At 43.6% G+C, this 24,005-nt stretch overlaps 1 protein-coding gene across 4 annotated transcripts in view; it reads left to right on the top strand.

Moving 5' to 3' along the window:
* The window catches only part of hecw2a (HECT, C2 and WW domain containing E3 ubiquitin protein ligase 2a), a 47,547-nt gene that overhangs the window by 5,939 nt on the left and 17,603 nt on the right, over nt 1-24,005 (top strand). For 3 of the 4 annotated variants that reach the window (XM_039600549.1, XM_039600550.1, XM_039600548.1), the window contains 19 exons: nt 5,020-5,641; nt 9,820-9,927; nt 10,165-10,259; nt 11,518-11,584; nt 12,009-12,178; nt 12,495-12,634; nt 12,781-12,881; nt 12,970-13,814; nt 15,375-15,675; nt 15,804-15,896; nt 16,188-16,338; nt 17,228-17,334; nt 17,675-17,799; nt 18,659-18,844; nt 18,931-19,065; nt 21,573-21,693; nt 21,781-21,877; nt 22,029-22,112; nt 22,583-22,665. In XM_039600549.1, coding sequence (XP_039456483.1) covers nt 5,263-5,641; nt 9,820-9,927; nt 10,165-10,259; nt 11,518-11,584; nt 12,009-12,178; nt 12,495-12,634; nt 12,781-12,881; nt 12,970-13,814; nt 15,375-15,675; nt 15,804-15,896; nt 16,188-16,338; nt 17,228-17,334; nt 17,675-17,799; nt 18,659-18,844; nt 18,931-19,065; nt 21,573-21,693; nt 21,781-21,877; nt 22,029-22,112; nt 22,583-22,665 — 3,388 coding nt within the window. In that variant the 5' untranslated portion in view covers nt 5,020-5,262. The remainder of the gene's footprint in view (nt 1-5,019; nt 5,642-9,819; nt 9,928-10,164; nt 10,260-11,517; nt 11,585-12,008; nt 12,179-12,494; nt 12,635-12,780; nt 12,882-12,969; nt 13,815-15,374; nt 15,676-15,803; nt 15,897-16,187; nt 16,339-17,227; nt 17,335-17,674; nt 17,800-18,658; nt 18,845-18,930; nt 19,066-21,572; nt 21,694-21,780; nt 21,878-22,028; nt 22,113-22,582; nt 22,666-24,005) is intronic. The other variant, XM_031726083.2, reaches the window with a different exon arrangement.

Below are 24,005 nucleotides of genomic sequence, written 5' to 3'. Positions count from 1 at the left end.
TAGAGTAGAGGTGCGTTTGCTTGGGAGTATTTGCAGCGGAGGATTAATACACATTTGTTGCGGGGTATTTGCAGCAGGACAGTGTAACTTACGTGAGATAATGTGAAACAACAGAGTTTAAAACAACAGCAAATCTCGGTAAGGAGAGCCCATAGAGCTCAACTCCAGCTTTTCCCCTTACTGTAGTGTCACTTTTTGAATTTAAGTTGTTCTTTTACTTGCTGTTTGATTTATTTAGAAACCAAAGCTCCTTTTTTAAACTCAGAAAAAGATCAAAAGTGGGGTTAAAATAGACTCTTTTACAACTTTAACTATGTAAGAAGGTTTTTTACAATTTAATAGGTCACGGACTTGACGAGTAGAACCCCATCTATTTTATAACTGCCTAATCTATTCTGGAGGTTTGCTTCAGAATGCCTGTGAGAATGTAGTTTAGTTATATGAGAGCATGTTTTATAGCAGGTATGTACGGAATCTCAGAATTCCGACTTTAATCTCAGAATTCTGGAAAAGTAGAAAAAAAAAGATGTGCCCACTTTTTTTTCCAGTGGCCCTAATCCTCTTCCATAGGTATGACTGAAAGGTAAAGCCAATGCATAAGTCCCTTATACCTGCATTATTTCTAATGGCCAGCAGGGGGCGACTCCTTTGGTTACAAAAAGCAGGCAGATTGTATGGGAGTCTATGAGAAAATGAGTCTCCTTCTCACTTTCCTTAATGAGCTCTATAAATGTCTTGCTAATGGGTTTATGGTCTCAGTCACTAGTTTTAAGTCTTATTTAAAACAACATGATGTTTTTTCAGTAAAATATGATTCCATTTAAAGTAAAACAGAAAATATTTGAGGGTATGCTTTAAGGTTGGACCTAACTTATGATTGACAGGTGCATAGCACTTGTTTTTAAAAAGCAAGATGGCAGTGAATGTTCAGCCTGACATTAAAAAAAGCTTTCATTTAAAAAAAATCCAAACATTGACATTTGTGTTTTTTGTTTTTAAGGTGTCAGAGTCTCGATTCATGTTGGAAACTGCCATTTTACTCAGGTTTATAGGGTTTTAACCGTTAGTAAGGAAGTATTTCTTGACAACAGAAGCGTGCTTTTTAGTATTAAATGAAAGAAAAGCAAAGAAAGTGTAATGATATGGCTCACATGAGACTTTGGAGAAGAAGAAAAGTAAATCCAGAATGTAACTAAACTAAACTCGATCAATTAAAAATTAATTAATTGTTTAACCAGGGGAAAACTCAGTGTGTGCGTGCAGTGCATGTGCCTTGTGTTGTGAGGACTGTGAGCTGTGTAAAGGGAGATGTACAGCCATAATGCTTCCATGGTGCATCTCTGTCAGTCATGCCTGTCACTTGGGACGCTGGAGTTTTCCAGCTTCACAAACAACACTAAAAAAACAGAAATAAAAAAAATGACCTGCCACGAAGAACGGCACGATAGCGATACATGAATACCTAAACCTGCCATCTGGTTTTGGGAGCGTTCTCTAAAGAAACTCTTTTTGACAGGATGTAAGAAAACAGCCATCCAGCAGAGTCTGGCACACTCCATCACCTCCTCTGCTGCAGATGTGTCTGCTGTTAGTATTCAGCGCACAGCGGCGCACTGTACAAAGTATTCGGTGCCTAATAACAGAGCAGCGCTCAAATGACGGTATTTGAGACATTTATCATCCCTGAGAAAAGCAGTTTCATTTTGGGGTTCTCATGCAAGGCTTTATCTATATTCCCCTTCCTGAGAATCAATCGCTAATCCAGGTCAAACTGTGCAGGGCCGGGCTTCGGGATTATAATGGGAAGCAGGAGTCTTTTCAAAGAAAAAAAGCACTGGAATGGGTCCAGATTACTTAATGCTGTCTCCTGAGGTCATGGTTTGTTCTGCACTGTTTGGAGCTGCTGCACGCACTCCTCATCCTCTCTATTTTAGCGAGCAGCCACGGCGTCTCCCGCTACACATTGGGGTTAGACAATGCCTGGCAAACACTGCAGGAGGGGGCCGATTGGACCACAGGAGCGCTTACATAACCACCCAGCAGCTTCATATCTATTTATTTTTTAACTGAAGAAGCCTCTGCTTGCTTATGGATGTTACCTCTCTCCCCTGCTGGTGCTATATGACTTTGGCCATGTGAGCACGTGAGCTGGATTTACGTATTCCTGCATCTGTGATGAAGGTTTTATTCTGCCATAAATCCCTGTACGAGGTCTGGGCTCGGTAATCTCGTTGAGTCAGGGACGTCCAGGCTTTCCTCATGACAAATACAACAGATCTTATTTCAGCATCAGGCCCGGGAAATTTCAGAGACACACATGAATCACCTTCAGATTGATTTCCTGCTTTGCATGGTCAAGAGTTTCAGCTTACCTCATGGTCTCTGAGTGGAAATGAAACACTAATGAGAATGTAGTGAAAGACAGAAAGGAAGATGGTATTACTGATAAGAGGAAGCATTTATAATAGCAGCTGTGTGAGGTTTATACCCGCTGTGAAGACTCTGTGTCACTTTCAATTTGATTCTTTTAGTCCACAAAGGAAGATGGAAGTAGACGAAGGGAAGGAAAGGAGAGAGCGCATGGCTGGAAAAAAGACACGAAAATCAATGTTTAAGGAATATTTCAACATAATTGGGATGACAAAAAAAACCCTCAAACACCCTTTATCTGTGCTCTATATGGAGGACCGAAACTGCCAAGATTACAGATAAACTTAGAAAAAAATCTCAATAAATACAAAAATAAAGGTAACACTTTATAATAACCGTCACTATTACTGTTGACTTCATAGTTAACTAAACTGTATAACAAACAATTAAATAATATTCCATAATATTTAGGGATATCATAATACCAAAATACAAGTAGAATTACGCGATTCTCGATACACTAAAACAAAATGATTGTCCCAGTGCTTAAAGATAAACTCTTTTATTAAAAGTTATTTTAAATCGCTGACATAGTGATAACAGACTATTTATTTAAAGTGTAACGTATTTAACATATTACATATTTAATAAATACAAACACAGTTACATTAAGCTAGCATTAGCCTTTAATGGTAGCCAGTGCTGACATGGAGCAAAGCTGATTTCACAGTGCCAGCTGAAAAACCGGAAAACATATCGCTGATACCAAAACTTTTAGCCTATATCAGGAGCTTCATATAGGGGAGAGCAGATATTTGGATCGATCCGCCCACCTCTAGTTTTTACCACAGATATGATTTGTCTTTCAGGTGAAGGGTGTTACTCAAGCATATGTGTGAATGCATCCATGTGCACTGTGAAATAAGACCAACATAAAATTAGATAATGCTGTTTGTGCTTTAATTTATGCCATGAACTTTGTGACAAACACGTAACTGAGATGAATTCCAGCTTCATTGTGCTGGACTGCAGCAGGTAGCTTAGGTGAGGTTCGGGTTAGAGCGATCCTTTAAGATGATGGAGCTGGGCAAGCAGCTGCATGGACCACCATAGGGGCAGCATGGTCAGCGATCCAACCAGTAGGGAAAATGTTAGATAGGACCGTTGCAAGCTAGTTATTAGCTAGTTATTAGCTAGTTATTATTAGTCATTAACCAAACTTTCAGAATAAAAGCGTGGTGATTATCCAATAATATGCGTGTACTTTTGGGTGGAAGTTAAGACTGCAAAGGTAAAGAACTGAAATGTCAACTTACCTATCTATTTTTTACAAACTATAGAATAATAGCCTACATTTATTTAAATATTTGGGTGCATTTAATGGCATAATTATTTACTAAGTTGTTTATTTATTTATTTTTCTCCATAGTTCTTAGTGAGTTTTAGACCTGGTTGGCAGATGAAGTTACTTCTGGAGACTCAGTTTCATTTCTTTGACCTCCACCAGGTCACCCACATCCTTTCTGCAGCTGGAGTTAGGTTTTGATTTTAAGCCAGAAGGTGTTACCTTTCAAATTAAATCTCATAGACACAGTTTTTGTTTGAGTGTCCCAAATAAGAGACATCCGACCTGTAGCCCTAGCAGGCTGCAGTGACTTTAAGAGGTTAATAAGATAAAATGAAGCTCAGACCATCTAGTGATTCTTGGTTTTTTTGAATACCATTAGTCTGACAATCCACTTTGAGGTCTGCAGACGAGCTGACAGTTTTAAAATGTTACCAGCGGCTCGGTTGTCGAGGCATACTTCAAATACCACAGATATCAGGCTTAGCTGAGACTGCAGCCCAAATTATTTTCCAGTGACTGCACCAGGCATCCATTAGCTAAATATTACCAAACCTTTTCTACCCTTAAAAAAGAAACACACACACATTTACTGTTAATGCTCCTCAGTCTAACTGAAACCAGCCTCCCCCTGGCTAGACTCTGAAGTCACATGGCATCCTTGCTTTAAAAACAAAATGGCTGTGGTTGAGACTCTGACAGCGCTCCCAAGATTCTTCCCAAACTGGCATCTGCTGATTGAAGAGCTTCCTGGGAGGCAGATACAGCTGCCTGTCTCCTCTCTCCTTTCTTTTACTGAGGCAGCCTACACTGACTGAAACCCTGTTGCAGACGCGCGCGTGTGTGTGTGTAAGTGTGTGTGTGTGTGTGTGTGTGCTGTTTTAAAGATTTCCTTTTCCAGCGGTCTCGTAGAGATAATGCATTCCAAATGAGATAATTTCAGCCTGCTCTTCTCCTCATGGGGGCTGAGTGTTTCTAGCAGAGAGAGCGAACACACGGTACACATCGTTAATCATTCAAAGAAGTAAATAGCGCATTAAATTAATAAAAGAAAACTCAAAATGAGCTCTAAAAGTAAAAGGAATGGTGGTGTTGGAGGAGGAAGGATGGACCACGATGGCGGTGCCGGGTTACTTGTGTCTGTGACAGCTTCTTTGACAGCAAACAGCCGCTCCGGTGACGGATGTTTGTTCAGCCATTTGTTGATTGTAGTTCACGCCATGCAATCACTGCTTTTGTTGTGCCGAAGCAATTTTGTAGCTCACTGATTTCTGTCTGTCTTTCTTCTCTTTCTACATCCTCAGGTTCTTAATGCCACTGGATAGCATGAACTAAGTAAAGAGTCGACTGTTTGGCTTCATTAAGAGACAAAAACAGATGAAAATGGAAACCTTGGTGGATCAGGAACCCACACATCACTTCTAGACAAGAGGCAGATAAATCAGAAACATGTGTCATCGCTTCGGTGACCGTCCAGCTCAATAAGAAGCTCATCTCTGCCTCTCCTTCTTGGCTCTACTCATTAACTGCTTTCACTTGTTGCAAACATGCGTCCTTCCCTCGCCACAGCGGTCCTGCCGCCCAGGACCCGTGCCCACAATCCACCCAACCTGTCCGTTGGGGGCCGCGAACACCTGTCGGCCCCACGAAGGCGCAGCCCGCATCTCCGGCACACCCTCAGCCCGGAGAACCTGCGGACTCTGGCGGAGAGGGGCGGGGCGGCTGTAGATACCGTGTCCGTGGTGAGCAGCCCCATCGGCCTTCCGCGGGCAAACAGCGACACTGACCTGGTGACCTCCCAGAGCCGGTCCTCGTTGACGGCGTCTACTCTGGAGTACACGCTGAACCGTGGCCAGAACCTCGTCATATCCTGGGACATAAAGGAGGAAGTGGATGCTACAGACTGGATCGGGCTGTACCACATCGGTAAGGTGATGCAATGGCGAGTAAAGGAACTTTAATTTGTGTCAAATCTCAAGTCTTTAGACCAGTCAGTGCCTCCCAGCTGACCCTCTGAGAGTCAGCTGATGTGTTTTGTATGGTAACTTCAGCATTTTTGATGAGTCAGTGCAAAATTTCAGTTTTTTACTGTAAAAGCTACTGATTCCCAAGATCCTCTGTGATCCAGATCTCTCGGTGATTTAAAACTGTCCAAACTATTATGCAAAACATGTGAACACCAGCGCTGTGTCTCCATTTCACAGCCCAATAATTATTGGATTGAGAAGGAATTGCAGCAAGACGAAGATCCTGGTATCTAAGCGTAGGTAAAAATGAGACCTTCCATATACGTGAAAGGTCTAAGCTGTTTTAATAAAGCCGTCTATCCAACACAGTGATACAAGCCTTGAAAATTTACACAAAATGCACATTTTAAAGTTTTCTCCAGTAAATTATGAGAAAATCGATCAATCATCCAGGGTACCAGTGATTTTTTCTGCTCATCAGAGACATTAAACTGGTGCATTTTATTCAAACTATGATAGATCACACAATGCTGATGCTCAGAACTGGTTATAAATAAAAAATGTGCAGAAAACCCCCAGATTTGGCTTCAGATTGTGAATTCTGTTGTGTGTGTAAAACGGATCATAAATTGAAAAAATGCCATGTGGACTTATCTCCTATACTTATGTGGGATGAAATATCCTGGAGAGAAAAAAACCCCCATAAAATTTCTGTAACTCTGAAAAGTTACACTCAGCGTGAGCGCAGAATTTTGCTTGGTTTCATTAAATATCCTGAAGTTACTGTAGAAAAGCAATCTGCTGATTCTGAGGGGGTCAGATGGGAGCTTTTCTCAGATTTAATCAGCCTTATATGGGGTGACCTGAAAATGACACACGTCTGGGACAGCTTATCTCTCAGATCAGTGTTGATGCTGTTATAATGCTGATATCTTTGCAGAGGCGAGGTGTATGTGCTCAGACAGTAGAGCAGGTCCACTGATTGGAAGGCTGGTGGTTCGATAGTGTTCGACTCCATCTCAGGGCGCTGTCATTGCAGCCTAAACTAAACTTAAGTTTTGCATATTGATAAGCTCAACACTGGTGTTAATGCAAGGGGTAGCAGACCTGTTTATCCACTGTGCCCTTCAGAGCTCATCTTTGTAGCTGTTTTTAGGTGATGCCAGCCCCGATGGCTCATCAGACAACCTATTCCTCTGATTTTAAAAGTAAAACAAGCCTGGCTTTCTGCTTTTCATTGTTAAAAGTACTGCTAATACCCAATATAAACCTGGAAGGGTGGATAGATAAGGTGGTGGCATTATATGCCAAAATATGTCAAATCCATTGCTAGAGACTCTGTAACTCTGTCAGTCCATAAAGATAGGAGGTCTTGGCTACAAACGTGGGTGTCACATATTAATGTGGTTGGCTGTTACAGACCCCACTCGCCTCAAATGTTTTTTCTGCATAAATTGAGTCCTCAGCTTTCAGGTTATGCTGGATTTAGCAAATACAGGGCCTAGAAACTCAAAAGAATTAGATCCAGAGTTAGCTTATATGTTCAAATTGTTGTCTTTATATTTAGGAATTTGGCAAAAGTATAAAAAACTAAGATACCACTGAAAAGAAACTAAATTAGCTCAAATTTACAGTTCGATTGCTGTGGAAGTTTCGATAGGTCGATAGATAACTCTAAATTTTGAGATAATAAACTAAAATTTTGACTTATGGTTGAGAAAATGTGTTTTCTTTATTGGCCTCCATAAATTTCTTCCCATTTTTCACGTATGTGATCAGAATCAGCAGCACAAAAATACACCAGCTGAATGATCGTTTTTTCCAGTCACTTCAACTTTTACGTGTATTTTTACCCCTGAATCTGTTTTGCTGAACTCTTTGGCAGCTCGCCGTCATTCAGAGCTGACTTGACCCTGCGTGTCCTCGAAGCTTTTCGGCTGATCCTGGTGTTTTGTTATCGAGATCTGTCGATAGCTTGGTGCAGAGTCTCGCGCAGGAGCTTCCAGCAGCGAGTCAATACTGAAACATTAGCTTTTGAGACTTTACACCGGGCCTGGAGGCTGAGTCAACATGTCACAGCTCTGCCTCGGTGTACGATAACACACACACCATCACAAAGCACGCACGAGCCGGGTGGTCTCCAATAATGTCCGCTAATCCTGCTTAGAGACAGGAATCTGACAGGGAGGAAATCCGTTGACCTGAGTGCTGAAGAGAGCTATCGGGCTCACGCAGATCTGTCCACGATGGTGAAAGCTAATACAGGAATCAGAGTGTGAAACCAGCTCACCGGTGATCAGTCCACTCTGTTTTGATCACGTAGTAAAGATCCAAATGAGATCTGCTCCTCTGTGAGCTTCTGTGATTGAAAGCAGATTCTTATTCTTATGTTTTTTATGTCTAAAAAATCTAAGTGTGGTGTACTGTCCACCATGAGTGTTTACACACTGCTGTGATCTCAGCTTCTCAACCCCCTCTTTCAAGCTGTTTTTATTGGCTGTGCACACATGGTGGTATGGGGCTTATGGGAAATTGAGTATTTCTAATGGTGCTTAGGTATTTAGCACAAATATTAAAAAGTGCACAGAAGCAAAGCTTGAAGCCGAGGTTGTTGATGTGTGTGTGTGTGTGTGTGTGTGTGTGTGTGTGTGTGTGTGTGTGTGTGTGTGTGTGTGTGTGTGTGGGCCTAATAATAAGCTGTAAGTATAAACATCCAAAATTGCACCATGATCCAGCACACACAGCACACACATAAGGTGCACACAGTATCCCACTCTTGCACGTCTTTTAAGACACAGCAGGCTGGAATCTGTGCAAATATACAGAATATTTTACCTCATAAGCCAAATTTTGCTCAGGATACAACAGTCAAGTGCCCTTTTGCAGCAAAGTTAGTGTGAAATTACTGCCTAATGATAATGTTAACCTGCTGCACGGCAGCTCATAATAAGCCAGAGCGTTACCTTCATCTGGGTGCACGGATATAATACTCCAAATTGGCGGTCCGTGGTTTAGGCGTTAAATTTCCTAATGAGGGGCTGCGAGGACATTCATCAGGGTCAGGTGTGTGAGTCTCTTCTGCATCATGGTGAAGCCAGTTTCTAACTCAAGTTAAATATTTGTTTCTAACATAGTGTTTGAAAAATATTCTGACCACATTAAACACGGGGATCTCTGCCGCGGTCATAAATTTGCCTTTTCATTGTTCACTGAAGCAAATAATGAATGTTGTCTCTTTACCCCAGATAATTACAAAGTGACGTTGAGGGAAAACTCCAACTCTGCGAGCTGTTCATCAGCATGATGGACTGTGTTAGTGATGGATAATGAGTTTCAGAAAACAATGGGCGCCTTTGGTTTTGGAAAGGTCAGACAAACCTGCCGCACAACAGACGGCAGTAAATTCTGGACGGCGTGAAATTACTCCTATAAAGGAGTCGACTTCGTGATGGTTTTAACTTGTTTACCAGGCGATCAGTTTAATTTCTGTTGACCTCTAAGACTTAACCCATCTGGATAAGCTGATTACATTTTCCAGACATTTCCTTCCTTGTTGGGAAAACTGTATGGGAGGAGGAGACGGTGCAAACTGTCGGTGCCTGGTGGGGCGTCAGGTCACTTCATATTGATCATAAGGCCGCCAGGACTTCATTACCTGCTCCGGGGTCTTATACCCCAGAGGAGACAACACTTTCCTTGACTAAGCAGACATTCAATGATAAGCTACCTGCCCTCCCCTCCTCGCCTCCCCTTCAGACAAACTGGCATGCTCACGCACACACTTCCACCAGTCAGCTGAGTTTGGTGCTTCATTAATCTGTGCGCAAAAGTGCTACGTACAGCGGAATTCCCCCTCCCTGTTTTTAACTCAGAGGAAGTTTGGAGTTTGTCCTTCTGGTTGGAGGTTACAGGGAGGCTATTTTGGGAATGGATTTCACTGATTAAAGGCAAACTTGTGTTTTGGAAGACAGAGTCCGCAGACTAAACACGCTGAAAGGCAGAACAGTTTTGCACTGCAGCGGCACAATGCAGAGCATGCTGTTTGATTTAACTCACATTCTTTGGTCTAAAAATAAACGCTGCAAGAGCCGGACGTGTCTAAACCAAGAGTGAACTAACACATTTACCCTTCTGCAGATGAAACCAGTCCATCCAACGTGTGGGACTGTAAGAACAGAGGGGTGAATGGCACCCAGAAGGGTCAGATCGTGTGGAGGCTCGAGCCCGGGCCCTACTTTATGGAGCGTAAGTTGGTTATTGAAAAGTATCTCTGCACTTCTTGCAGTTCTTCTGAAATATGCTATAAAATATTTAAAATCATCTAAATGGTCACCAGTGATGATTTAGACCTCACTGAGTGTAAAAATTACCTCCAAATCAAAGCAGAACATTTAGAATGAACCTCCAGGTGCATCTGAGCTTTACAGATTTTTCCATGTGATGTTTTTAAAGGGCTGTAACTCTTTTCTGCTTCCTCTGCAGCTGAGACAAAGATCTGTTTCAAATACTACCACGGAGTGAGTGGAGCCCTGAGAGCCACGACTCCGTGCATCACTGTGAAGAACCCAGCAGTCCTGGTGTGTGAGGGAGGGATTGCACTGATCAATCACTCTGAGATTTATACATGTGAAGTCTGGAATATGATGGGGATAGCTGGTCATGATTATCGTGATTGTAATGGCTCCAACGATAAAAAACCTCCAAAACAAACCAGATTTAAATATTTAATTTCCCCTTCAAGTTCATATCCTTTAACACCTCTGGACTGCATCCAGCTGTTTCTGTTATTTGTGAATATTTTCCTGAGATTCCCATTCTTGGTAGCTGTACTTGTGTGTGCTGAATTTCGTCCTCTGTGCTAAACGTGAACTCTTGAATTTTTGACGAAGCTGCTGTGCAAAGTTGAGATCTTTACAGGAGGATTTTGCAGCAGGACTCGTCTCTAACAGCTCAGAATGGCGTTCCTGTGGCCTTCCTGACCGGATGTACCATGTTCCAGCTTGGACATTGTCGATTCTCAAGCTCAAACTACCATTTGATCTCCGAGTCGGAGACATGAAAGTTGAGTCAGTGGGAAATCGTCTGTGAGAGTTTTTTGACAGCAGTAATGGAAACCCACCCTTCTTTACCAGGCGTGGTTCTTTGTCACTTCCTGTTTCTAAAATAAAATCTGAGTTGAAGACTCATGGTTGTGACACACCAGGAGAGAATCCCAGATGCTCAGGTGGAAGTGGTCAGAACGGACTTCCAGGAAATGATCTAAAGCAAGCAGCAAGCCTGGAAGTGGTCCAGATATGCACAAGGAGGCTCATTTGAAAGGAAGATCAGCTTTAACTCAGGAGTCGTGAACCTTCTCCAGTTTCTTAAAACAGCAGATGTGGGTGGTTTTTGGATATTTCAGTATGCAGGACTGATTTTGAAGCCATTTATTTCAAGTTTCTGCAAGTTGAGCTATCGAACAATGGACTGCCTTCATTGGCTCACAGTCTGCCTTAAGAAATCCTGTTATTCATCACTCTCAATAATGGTGCCTCACGGTGGTTTATATGGCATGTTTCATACTTTTCAGTTGATTGATGACTCAATATTGAGTCGTCTGTGACCGTAATCAATCCCACATAAATGTTGAGATTTGGCTCCTCGCTGATGCACCGCTGTCTGCGTTCAGTTATAATTTATTCCCTCAACCTTCAAAGTCGTGTCCACAGTTATGATTTAAATTCATGTGAATTCAGTAGGACAAACGTGTGTGTGTGTGTGTTTGTGGTCCTTGGAAAATATGTGCTCCATGTGTTTTATAGCATCTAAAGTGTGACGTTGTCTCTTCTATCTCAGGTGGAAGGGCTGGCCGAGCAGGTCGGAGTCGAACATCCTCGTAAACTGATCAGCTTCACTTTGACGGGTGAGTTTAGCGGTTTTGCTAAATGCCTCTTTCCAAATCTTTCCAAATCTCGAAGAGCCACACCATAAATCCCAGAACAGATGCTTGGATTTTAACTGAGTGATCCATCTTATCTTCATCTGTGTCTTACAGTCCCTTTGGGAAACACTAGAGTAAACTCGAGTAAACATGGAGGCCTTGGTATTGAAAGGTTGTTTTTTTTCCCCACCAGAGAGAGCGAGTCTGAAGTTTTTATCATTCCCAGTGATGATATCAGGTTCAGTTTAATGAGTTTACAAGAATCGGATGTCCACCTCACTCACCCAAACTACTCGCCTTTATTAGCCATGATGCGCCTGCAGGTCAAGCCGTGCACAACCAGAGGAGAGAGAACTTCAATCCTTTGCTTAGATATTCGTCTCTCTCATCATCTGTTTTGTTGCAGACCTGCGTGCTACTGGCCTGAAGAAGGGGATGTTTTTCAATCCTGATCCATACCTGAAGATGTCCATCCACCCAGGGAAGAGGAGCGTGTTCCCCGTCTTCAGCCATCATGGGCAGGAACGCCGATCAGCTATCATCGCTAACACAACCAACCCCGTCTGGCATGGAGAGGTGACGTGGTTTAAACTTTTTCACGCTTTTTTTGAATGTTACTTTGCACTACTGTTAATTAAATGCATTTATATTAAAACAGGGGACTATATAATGTCCAGGTTTTAATAGACTGGCATCCAGGGTTGGTATTTAATGCAGACTGATGTTGGTCTGTTTTTGGCTTTTGGCTAACCTAAAGATAAAGTGCCTTGAGTTTTTTGTTTGCCCCCCATAATCTCCAGCAAGATTGTCTTTATGAAATACTTCTAGCATCAAACCCATGATGTGTTTCCCTCTTTCTGTTTTTTGCATGTCGATGCTTTTGCCTCTGCAGAAATACACATTCGTGGCCCTGATGACAGACATCCTCTACATCGAAGTGAAGGACAAGTTTGCCAAGAGCCGACCGATCATCAAGCGCTTCCTTGGCCAGCTTACGATCCCTGTGCAGCGGCTCATTGAAAAAATACCCGGGTAGGTGGAAAATGTGCAGACACAAGCGAGTAGGAGCTCACTCATAGAGTCACGCACACATAAACAGACCTTCATGAGTACTTTATCTGTGTGTGCAGTGTAAAAGACACACAGGTCTCTCTTTTTTTTCTTCTTTAACTGTGCAGAGTCCAGCCTATCAGTTTCTCTCTGTGTCGACGCTTGCCCACTGAGCATGTTAGTGGACAGCTGCAGTTCAAAGTTGAGCTCACCTCAACAGGACCGGATGGTAAGTTTGCCTCTCAGCAGTGGTTAAATATTCAGGACTTCACATTTTCTTGGAATTTGTTTTCACTAACATGTTCTCCTGGCTGTAGGTGCCTCTCCTGACTCCATCATCGGTGTTTCATCCTTGAATGGAGCTCCAGGGACTCCTTCCGATGATGAAGACCTGCCCCATCACCTTCCAGGCTTGGTCTCAGCAGGCCCCTCTCCTACGGGCTCCCAGGGCACGGTGGAAGGCGCTACCGCGGCCTGTCTGGAAAAGGAGCTGCCTTTCATCGGAGCAGAGGGCAGATTTGGGGAAACTGAAAGCGTTGCAGGTCATGAAATGCTCCAGGGGTCATTCAGTGAGAGTCTGGATGCTATTGAGGCCCCTAAAGGACCTGGTGAACGACCTCTGGGTGCCGCCTCACCTAAACTGCGCTCTAGTTTCCCAACACACACAAGGCTGAGCGCCATGCTGCATATCGATTCAGACGAGGATGAAGAAAGATCCGGAGCCAATGACATCACTCCTGTACCCCTGTCGCCGCTGCTAATGAACGGAGAACCTCCTGATGCCCGTGGTACTGATGAAGACGACACTGAGGGGCAGCAGGAGTCTGAGAGACCGGTGGGGTCTGTGTTGGAGGCGGGGGCAGTGGGTGGAGGTGCTAAGGCAGAAGACAAGACCCCCGAGGCCCAGGCGGCCGCAGAAGCCATTGCTGGCCTGGACTCAGAGGACGTTTTGGAGCAGGATGTTTTCCTTGAAGTGGAAGAGGTTCCATTCACAGAGGCTGCGTCCCATGATGCTTTGCCAGAAGGTGGAGATGCTCTTGAGCAAGGAAGGATGGCTGGCGAGGAGCCCTTATCAGAGATCGATAGCTGCTCAATGGCAACAGCCCCTCAGACTGTCTTCTCATCTTCAGACAGCTGTCCAGTCACACTGACCACCGCTGTGGTGCGTTCACGGGAGCAAAATTTACTGCTTTGTTTGCACCATTCCTGCAAAAACATTAAAACACAAAAAGTTATTCATTCCAACCACCAGAAGTATTTGTTGAATTTAGATGCACTTCACACACAAACACAGTGTCACTGCCTAAATCTGCCATCAGGGAGCAAAAGAAGTTAGCTTGCTAGCCAAAAGTATATGAGAAACTTACTCAGCTTTTCACACTGCTGATGACTTTATGATCTAAATTGCAATTGGAAGTGTAGACTTTTTTGCCATATCCTGTTATATTTGTGATCATTGCCATCTAAGTTTTTAGCAGCCAGGAGTGTCCATATCCAGATGAAACCCCAGTAAGCTTGGTTTGCATCCTACTTCCATATACTGGATGGATATGGCACACTGATGGACATATCTGCTAGTGAAAACTAAGAAAACTACTGCTCGAATTTACTTACTAAAAGCACAATCCTCTTGTAATTAACTCTAAATTTAGATTCTTGTTAAATGTGTTTATTTCTGCTGTAAAATTTGACATTTTAACACAGGAGTCTGTGAGGACTGACTCACATTTGGAGCCAGCCTCCAGTGGCCATTCAAGGAACCGCAGTTTTTAACACTCCCACACTTTTAGAGTAGACAACGAGTAAGTGTGGAAAGTCTGCTGTACATTTAATTAATTACTAACTAAAGTTCATTAAGTGTCTGAAAAATTAAGCAAGGAAGTGCCTTTGTACCCCAGCAGGGGCCGAAACCTCTGCTTTTAAAAAGAAGCGTTTAGGATGATGATCCTTTGGCTGGCTTGCACTATAACCACAGCAAACACTTTCTTAAAGAGTTCACGGTCCCAGTCTCTAGCTTCACATCTTACTGAATACAACATGATGTTTATTTTGTAAATTCTGGTCTCATTCAGAATAAAAAAACGAAGATAAGCGGCATGTGCTTGCCCCATCTCTGACGTGCAGTGTTCTCGGCTTTTCGGTCAGAGCCACACCTCAATCATTGAGGCTTAGCAAAAGCACATCAGAATATGAACATATATGTCAGATATGAAAATATCCCACTGTGGTTAAATCCTCTGAAGAAGAGTTTCTCCATTTGTTTCATTTTTAATGTGCAGCCCAAGTGCCGTTATTTTTCCCGCAGTGCTCAAACAGAACAGCAGGATCTTGTGGTTCTGGTTCTTTAATTTAAGGACACAGAGATCTAATGCACCACTGCCACCCTGCTTTCACTGTCGTGTGGTGGGTGAATGCTGTACACAGGCTCATGGAGGCCTTTTGTCTGTCTTGTTTTGTCCCTGTAGAGATGTTCTGGGAACAGACCGTGAGTGGGAACCAGTGATCTGTTTCCATTTTCCACTGAATTTTTATCACAAATCTTCCATGATTGTTTCTTTTTGAGATGCGACGCCTACGCACTGACGCATATTTGCATGGAGTCAAACTTTTGTTGCCCTGGTTACGGAGTCAGCTCTGCCTCATGCCGTGAGCTGGCTGTGTATATGTGACTGAGTGATTTTGTGATTATTTTGCCATCTCATCAAACGCTTATATTTTCTAGGAAGCGGAGGAGGGAGCAGAGACCGCCATAGATCCAGGGGGAGACATAGACTCTGCCACCCTGCCGACCAATCAGGCTGTAGATGATGAAGGGGGCGGGCAAGGTGCTGTTGCTGAAGCTGAAGCACCGCCGCCGCCACCAACTAGCGAGCAACAGGAGGTGGAGGAGATCAGTGTGAGGAGGCTGAGCCTGCAGGCTGCAGGGGGCGTGGCTGAACAACAGGAAGGCGAGGCAAAGCCATGTGAGGAGGCGGGGTCTGCAGATTCAGAACAAGTTACCACGGAAACAGAAGGAGAGGAAGGTAGTCCCGTTTACACAAATCTCCAAAAGTCGGTCACCACAGTTTTTGTTGGACATTACAACCCATGACATTTTCATCCCGAGTTAAAACAAAGTTCCCTCTGAGTGCTGTGTGTTTCCTGTGCTCAGGTGCTCACGTTAATGGACATCCTGTGCGTTCACTTCCTTCTGTGCGTCACGACATCCATCGATACCAACGTGTGGACGAGCCTCTGCCTCCCAGTGAGTGTGTGTGTCTGCATGCCCTGTGTGTGTTTCTATTCACGCGACCGTCCCGCGTCCACATCTGTTGTTCACACGCGTTGCACTGAGTCAGCCTGGCAAACACTTTGAAACCCAAAATGAACCACAGAATGACATCATGGATGCAGTGATTCCCGATGTAAACACACATTTATCCATTTTCCTCATTTCAGATTAAAAATCAAATTCCTGAAGTGTGTTACTTTCAACAGTTACATATCTTCAAGCCATTAAACACCTGCTTTATCTCCATTTTTAACTGCCTCTCAGACTGGGAGGCCCGGATCGACAGCCATGGGAGGATTTTCTTTGTGGACCATGTCAACAGGACCACCACGTGGCAGCGGCCCACCGGACCTCCTGCCCCGCAGGGCCTGACCCGCTCCAACTCCATTCAGCAGATGGAGCAGCTGAACCGCAGGTGGGCTTTGAAAGGAGAAATCATGAACTTACTCCAAGGACTGGGAGCTTTTAGAGGACGGGGTCCAGATAACGTTAAAGAATTCAGTTCACCCCCTAAGTAATTGTAGTTTAACTCAAGAAATTAACGTCTAATGCAGATAATGCAGATACCAAATTTCCCCTTGTGGGACAATTAAAGGATTATTCTATTCTATTCTATTCTATTCTATTCGATAACACAAAAAGCCAATGGCATACAGATGCAAAAGTGTGCGGTTCCTGAGTTAACCTCTTCTAAAATTGCGGTGAATGATAGAAGTAATTATCTGTGAGACTATAGGATGCCACTGATTGACATGTGACAGTGTTAACTACTGAGCCGAGGCCTGAAAGCTCCTTGGAGACCTTTGTGGATGTTCAATGTGTGACCAAGCTTCAGATTTCTGTCTCTAGAAACTCCTGCAGACGTTTTTAATCACTTGTTGTTGATCTAAAGTAAAAGACATCCAGATGTTTTCAGAAACATGTTTTCCTGATGGAAGAAATATTTTCCAGATGGTCCACTGTTTTGGTCTTTTTAGCTTTGAGGTAACAGATGGCCCCACCTGAAGCATCCGGAAGTGTCCAGTGGTGTGAAGTGGTGCAAATCCTTGATTAAGCCAAGGGTTCCTATCATTAAATAGAAAGTGGGTTCTAAATAAAACAGTGTTCTCCGAGACCAATCTGTGTATGCTGGTGAGACCTGCAGATATCTCTTTGTTTTTGTTTTTTATAATCTACCTGTTTTGAGCTAATGTACCTGTGAATAAAGTTCCCAGACTTTCAGAAGAAGACAGCTTATGCATTCTTCATTGTCTTTGCTTCCTTTGGGGAGCCACTGAAAAGCTAAAGTCACTGTTTGATGACAGATATCAGAGCATCAGGAGGACCATCACCAACAGTGATCGGTCAGAGGAAAGCTCCGTCGACCTGGTTCCTGAACCTGAAAGCGAACTGATGCCGCACTCCAATTCTGGTTAGTTCCTCTCACAGACAAATGCAGTAATTAAAGGTTTCATTGACGAGAGCTCGGTGCTCATTTTACGAGGAGACATTTGTGCAATTAAATGAGTCACCTCTGGAAGATGATTCATCCTCAGAACTGCTACTGGTAGCCATGATACTGTTATTTGTTATGAAGAGATGTGAGAAGAGCAGCTTTCTTTGTCATATCCCTCATGCAGAATTGTAGACGATGGATTACTAACTGTCTTTAAACTCAGCACGTGCTGTTAGAGCGTGTTTTCCTGACATAAGCTGCTGTGGTCGGTTTGGTTGGTGTCTCAGGCTTTGACTGGATGTCGTTTCTGTTGCAGAATACAGACGAGAAAGCGGTGTCGCGCACTCCAGCGGACGCTCACGTCTCTCCCTGCTGCTCCAGTCGCCCAGCGCCAAGTTCCTGTGCAGCCCCGACTTCTTCACCGTGCTGCATTCAAACCCTGTCAGTCCAACACGCCTGTAGAGCAGATCTAACATATGCAAGGTCACCACAACCTGTTTAGGCTCATCTTTCTGCTTAACTATCCAAGTTTCAGGAGCTAATAGTTGACTGGTTACATCGTCACCTGTTACTTGTTACAGATCATTTTCTTTTCTTCTGTATATGTATGCCAGCATCAGTGACAAGTGATCAACGACACGTTACAATGAGGTCATCAGAGTCAGGCTGTTTTTCATCTTTTCTTTCTTCCATGCTTCAAACTAAATCTGAGCAAACATCTGGAGTGGAGATGTGGAAGATTTCAAATATTTTCATTGTCATGTTGGGAATTACGCACACTCTGTTCTCAGTCAGTTAGCCATAGTTCCCTGCAAAACATCACGATGAAGTGATTAGAAAGAAGAAAATATAAGTGTAGTATTTTAAGAAATGGGCCAGGATCTATAAAAAACTACAAATATCACAACAGCACATTGACATATTTGGCTGGGGTCATAAGGGACCTCTGTCAGGGTAGTCACTAATATTAGGGATATTGAGACTCTTATAGTCTGCCCTCTTTAGCTCCACGTGATGTGTTGACTTGAGTTTAATCTGTTTCTTCTTCCTCATGTACAAAATAAAGATCTTTATAACTTCTGGTTTCTAACTGTTTGAGCCGTTAGAAAACTCCACATTCAACTTCATGTACACAGTTATTTTCAAACCTGATGTACTGATACTGCACTAATCATGTAGGAAAACCCCGATTAACATTATGTCTCAGATAAAAAAGAAAAATAACATCATACCACTTAAATAACCCCACTCTTGTTTCTCTCATTGGTTCTCCTGTCTCTTCCTGATGACCTCCCCTCAGAGTGCCTATCGCATGTTTACGAGCAACACCTGCCTGAAGCACATGATCAGCAAGGTGCGTCGAGATACTCACTTCTTCGAGCGCTACCAGCACAACCGCGACCTCGTCACCTTCCTCAACATGTTCTCCAACAAGCAGCTGGAGCTTCCCCGGGGCTGGGAGATGAAGCACGACCACACTGGGAAGGTATGCCACACGATGACGCCTGTTTTCACCTTCACTGCGCTGCGTGTGACGTTGTCTGATGAGTTTATGTGTGCCTCAACCCTCAGCCTTTCTTCGTGGATCATAACTGTCGCTCCACGACCTTCATCGACCCGCGGCTGCCCCTCCAGAGTTCTCGCTCCACCGGGCTGCTGGCCCACCGCCAGCACCTGAGCCGCCAGCGCAGCCACAGTGCCGGGGAGGTGAGAGACTCGCCGTCACTGCAGAGCACTCATCACCTGGAGCACGCATAGGGTTTACATGTTTAGAGAGGCCGGTTTGAAGCCAAAAAATGGTGAATGTTGGCATCGGCTGTGTTGGAGCCATCAAGGATGAAAACTGGTCAGATGCATCACAGCAGCTTTAATATAGAGTAAGAAGTGCCACAGAAGCTCAGTTTTAGTTTATATAACAGCATCTCACAACAAGAGTCATGTCATGGTATTATCAAGGCAGTAATGCTTACTATTAGAGGGAGAATCTCAGATGTGTCCAGCTGTGTGAGATTCTGCAGCTGCGGTGTCAAACATAAGGCTCCGAGGTCTCAAATCGGACCCATAGGATGGTTTGTAAGGTGTAAATAGTGCAAAAGAAGAAAGAGGATCCAATTTTTGGACTTCTGCCTTTATTCTGAACCAGCAAGAACGGCGTTGAGAACCGGAGGTCAGTTTAAGAGCCATCTTAGTGGCAAAGATATTATCTGTTGCTTGCAGTAATATTAAAAATACTATTTATTTTTTGGTGCCTTTTAAAGTACTCAATTAAAAAGAAGACCAATATTAAAAGACATTTCAAATCCAGGAATAGTATGAATGTATTATTCATACTGTAAACATTCATACTGATGAAAATGGATGAGTTTTGAGCCGTGATTTGAACTGTGTCAAAGAGAACGTAATAATAAGTTCCAAAGGTGAGGAGCAGCACAGCTGACGGCTAAAGTCTATAGTGGTCTTGAAATCTGAAGTTAGGAGCAGACAGGAGAGCAGCTGAAGCTGAGTGGAGGATGGAGATGTAAGGGTGAAGGAGGTCCAAAAGATTTTAGGGAGCAAAGTCACTTAAAAGTGAGAAGCAGAATCCTGTGTAGGAGGTGTTGAGGAATCGGGATCCAGTGAGGCTGATGAGAGTAGCTGTAATGTGGTCACTAAACTGGGCGCAGGCGGTGACTCTTGCTGCAGTTCTGTCCCATTTGGAGACAATTAAAGAGTTTTCTGTTTTGGTGGTCCAAAGAAAATTACAATAATTACAATAATTCAAACGAGACGTGACGTGACGAGGGCATGAGCCAGGACCGTGTGACAGTAATATATCAAGGTAAGGGAGTTAAACAAAGGAGAGCCTGCTCGTGACTTTCCTTGTAATGACAGTAGACTAATTGAACTGAAGAAAATGAGAAATGAGATGACTTCCTGGGTTAGAATTTGTTTAAAATAAAAAGTGGATATGATAAATGAGAGTGTCTCTCTCTATTAGTGCTACCTGTGGGGAGAAATCTGAAATGGAGGCATCTGGAATTCAACATGTAAAAGATGCTGAGGATCTAAAATGATGCTCTATGACACGTGCAGTCCTTTTTTTTAATTGTCATAACGTTTAGCTGCTTTTATGGTGTGAACTCACAGTTTATATCTGCAGTATTAAGACGCTCCAAACTCTCCAGCATCATTGCACCAGGTCTAGACTATTTTGCGTACATCTGTTTGCTTCTCAAACATGCACATGAAAATGTGTGTGTCTAATGTGATATCAGCCCAGCTGTAACAGCTTCAACTCTTCAGGGAAGGTTTATGGGAATTTTTGGACATTCTCCCAGAGGCACATTTGTGAGGTCAGACACTGATGTTGGATGAGAAGGCCTGGCTCACAGTCCTCACACCATAATCCCCCCCTCTACCAAACTTTACACTTGACACAATGCAGTCAGACAAGTACCGTCTCCTGGCAACCACCAAACCGAGACTCATCCATCAGATTGCCAGACAGAGAAGTGTTCATCACTACAGAGAACATGTCTCCAATGCTCTAGAGTCCAGTGGTGGCGTGCTTTACAGCATTGCATCTGACACTTTGCATTGTGTTTGGTGATGTAAGGCTTGGCTGCAGCTCCTTAGCCACGAAAACCTATTCCATGAAGCCCTCTATGCACATGTCAAGGCAGACGAGCTAATCTGAAGGCCATATGAAGTTTGGAGGTCTGTAGCGTTTGACTTGGGAGAATGTTGGTAACCTCTGTGCTTTATGCCCCTCAGCATCTGCTCTGTGGGTTTATGTGGCCTACCACTTTGTGGCTGAGTTGCTGTTGTTCCCACTCTCTTCCACTTACCACTCCAGTACAACTAACAGTTGACTGTGGATTATTTAATAGTGATTTAGTAGCAATTTCACGACTGGACTTGTTGCACAGGTTGCTTCCTATCATGGTACCACGGTAGAATTCACTGAGCTCCTGAGAGCGACCAAATGTTTGTAGAAGCAGTCTGCTTGATTTTATACACCTGTGGCCATGGAAGTGACTGGAACACCTGAATTCAATGACTTAGATGAATTAATACTTAACTAAATATAATATACTGTATTTTTTGCTAGTTATAAATGTCACCTCATGGTATCCTTTAGAGAAGTGAGATTATGCATGAACTAACAGTCCCAGAGGCCGAGCTGGACCAACTGGTGGGTCGGTCCCAGAACTAGGATGCGACCTGAACTGTAGTGTTTACTGTTGTCACAGGTGGTGGATGACTCTCGCCAAACCAACCCGCCCGTCCTGCCCCGCCCCTCCAGCACCTTCAGCGGCTCCAGTCGGAGTCAGTACCACGACGTGGTGCCTGTGGGTGAGTCGGGCAGACTTAAACTTCCACGTGTGGATGCAAGAATAAAGTGAAATCACACATGCTGATTCTCTCCTCTTTTTCTTCCAGCCTACAATGACAAGATAGTGGCGTTTCTACGGCAACCCAATATATTTGAGATCCTGCAGGAAAGGCAGCCTGAGCTCGCCAGGAACCACTCGCTCAAGTATGCCTCTCTCTCAGTCTCCATCTCTGTCTCAGTCCGGCCTCCCGCGCCTCCGTTATCGCCATCAGTCAAACTGAACACGTTTAACCTTTAATCCTGATGGACTGCATCTGCTTAGCCCCCTGATGTGTGTGTGTGTGTGTGTTTGCAGGGAGAAAGTGCAGTTTATTCGCAGCGAGGGAGTCAACGGCTTGGCTCGCCTCTCCAGTGATGCTGACCTCGTCATGCTGCTGAGGTGAGTCCTGCAGGTGTGTCTGTGTGGGGATAGAGCCTGCTGGTCAAAATGATCACCACTTATGAAATGTTATAATTTGGTATCTTATGTCACCTTTTTGCCTCTGAAGTAAAATGTTTGTGGACATCACACGTTTACACAGTTACACAGTTATTTTACCTACAAGTAGTATTTACAGTCATAATTACTTGCTGACTCATGTGAAGTGGCTGGCTTTGCAGCCTGCCTGATTTTATATATAAGCAACCCGCAATATATTGCATTCCTGCTCGCCCTGTGTGTGTGTGTGTGTGTGTGTGTGTGTGTGTGTGTGTGTGTGTGTGTGTGTGTGTGTGTGTGTGTGTGTCTGTGAGGACTAACGCTGCCTGAAGGTGTATCATTTCCTTTGTGCTGTCTGACAGCATTCTGTGTGTGTGTGTGTGTGTGTGTGTGTGTGTCTCTCTCTCTCTCTCTCTCGCTCTCATCTTCAGCTTATTTGAGGAGGAGGTGATGTCATATGTACCGCCATTACTCCACCCAGGTTACTGCCTCTCCTCTCCACAGAGCTCCCCCGGTGAGTCTCTGTCTCACTCCCTGTCTGTATCAGCCCAGCATTTATTAAATTCTCACTTTTATATGATAAAAACTGTCAAATGAAAATGTTTCTGTATATGCTGTCTTACATAATAAACTTTATTAACGATGTATAAATCAATATACCTAAATAATTCGAGTAATGATGAGTAACTACAGCATATTTATGGTGTATTTGCTGTGTCATCACAAGTTTAACTTTGACATGTTATGGTGTAGCTCCTGTGCAGTTGTAGTCATTGCAGTAAAATTATGTTGTATCTATGGTGTAATTATCTGCAGCTATGGTGTATCTGCAGTGTAACTATTCTGTAACTTCTGTCTTGTTACATTGTAACAGCGCAGTAACAATGATGTAACTGTGACGTTGCTAAAGTGTAACAACACTAAGTCTGGATTTCTGTTGGTCCAACCTCCAGTCTGGGAGATTTTAGTCTCATGTCTTCTTTCACCATTACCTAGAAAACCTGCTGATCTTGTGATCCCATAATATTTGTAACAAATGCCCCGGATCTTTGGGAAGGCTGTAAACATGTTTATTTGTGCTCTAAATGTGACTTTTTAAAATGGGAGTCTGTGGACTGACTCACCTTTAGAGTCAGCCTCAAGTGGCCACTAGAGGAACTGCACTTTTGAGACTTCTGGATTGGCTTTATTTGCCTCTGAGGTTCTTGCTTATTCAAATTAAAAGAGAGAGTGAGAAAGAAAGCGAGAGATGATTTCAAGACAAATCTGTGTTAAGAGCTGCAGATGCTGAACACAGAGCTCGTTCTCCTGCTTAGACACTGCGTGTTGACGATTTGGGATTAAAGTAGCATCCTGTAAGATTAATCCCACCACACACAGTCAGCTGTCCAACCTCAATATTGAGATGAGAATGAGTCTTCATCCTGGTTTCAATCTGGAAACTGTGTCTGTAGTTTTGGTTTTCTTGTCCTTGACTTCCAGTTTCGATCCATGTTCGGATATAAAAGCACTGAGGTACATTTCAGGCTTTAGTTTTTCATGTGTGGTTTTATCTGTCCTGACCCACCTTCCATATTTGGAATATATTTTATCCCAAAGCTCCATCAGGCTGTTCATCTCTTTTTCTTCTCCTGCCAGCCCGCCAGTGTTGCTAAAACATCCTCCCCCTATGCTGTCGATGCTGAGAGTTTCTGACTTCTGCTCCAGCATTTTGTCATAATTCTCCGCAGGATGACACTGAAAGGAGACAGGAACAGATAAAGGGAGCCAGACACCCTGATAGAAAACACAAAAGGCTGCAAAGCACTTACCACCTCTCGAAACAATGTACTTTATTTAAGAGAATTGTTTCGA

Source organism: Oreochromis aureus, linkage group 16 (assembly GCF_013358895.1).
Source record: "Oreochromis aureus strain Israel breed Guangdong linkage group 16, ZZ_aureus, whole genome shotgun sequence".
Lineage (NCBI taxonomy): Eukaryota > Metazoa > Chordata > Actinopteri > Cichliformes > Cichlidae > Oreochromis > Oreochromis aureus.
The sequence above is the reverse complement of the archived record's forward strand: the minus strand, read 5'-3'. Positions and strand labels throughout refer to the sequence as shown.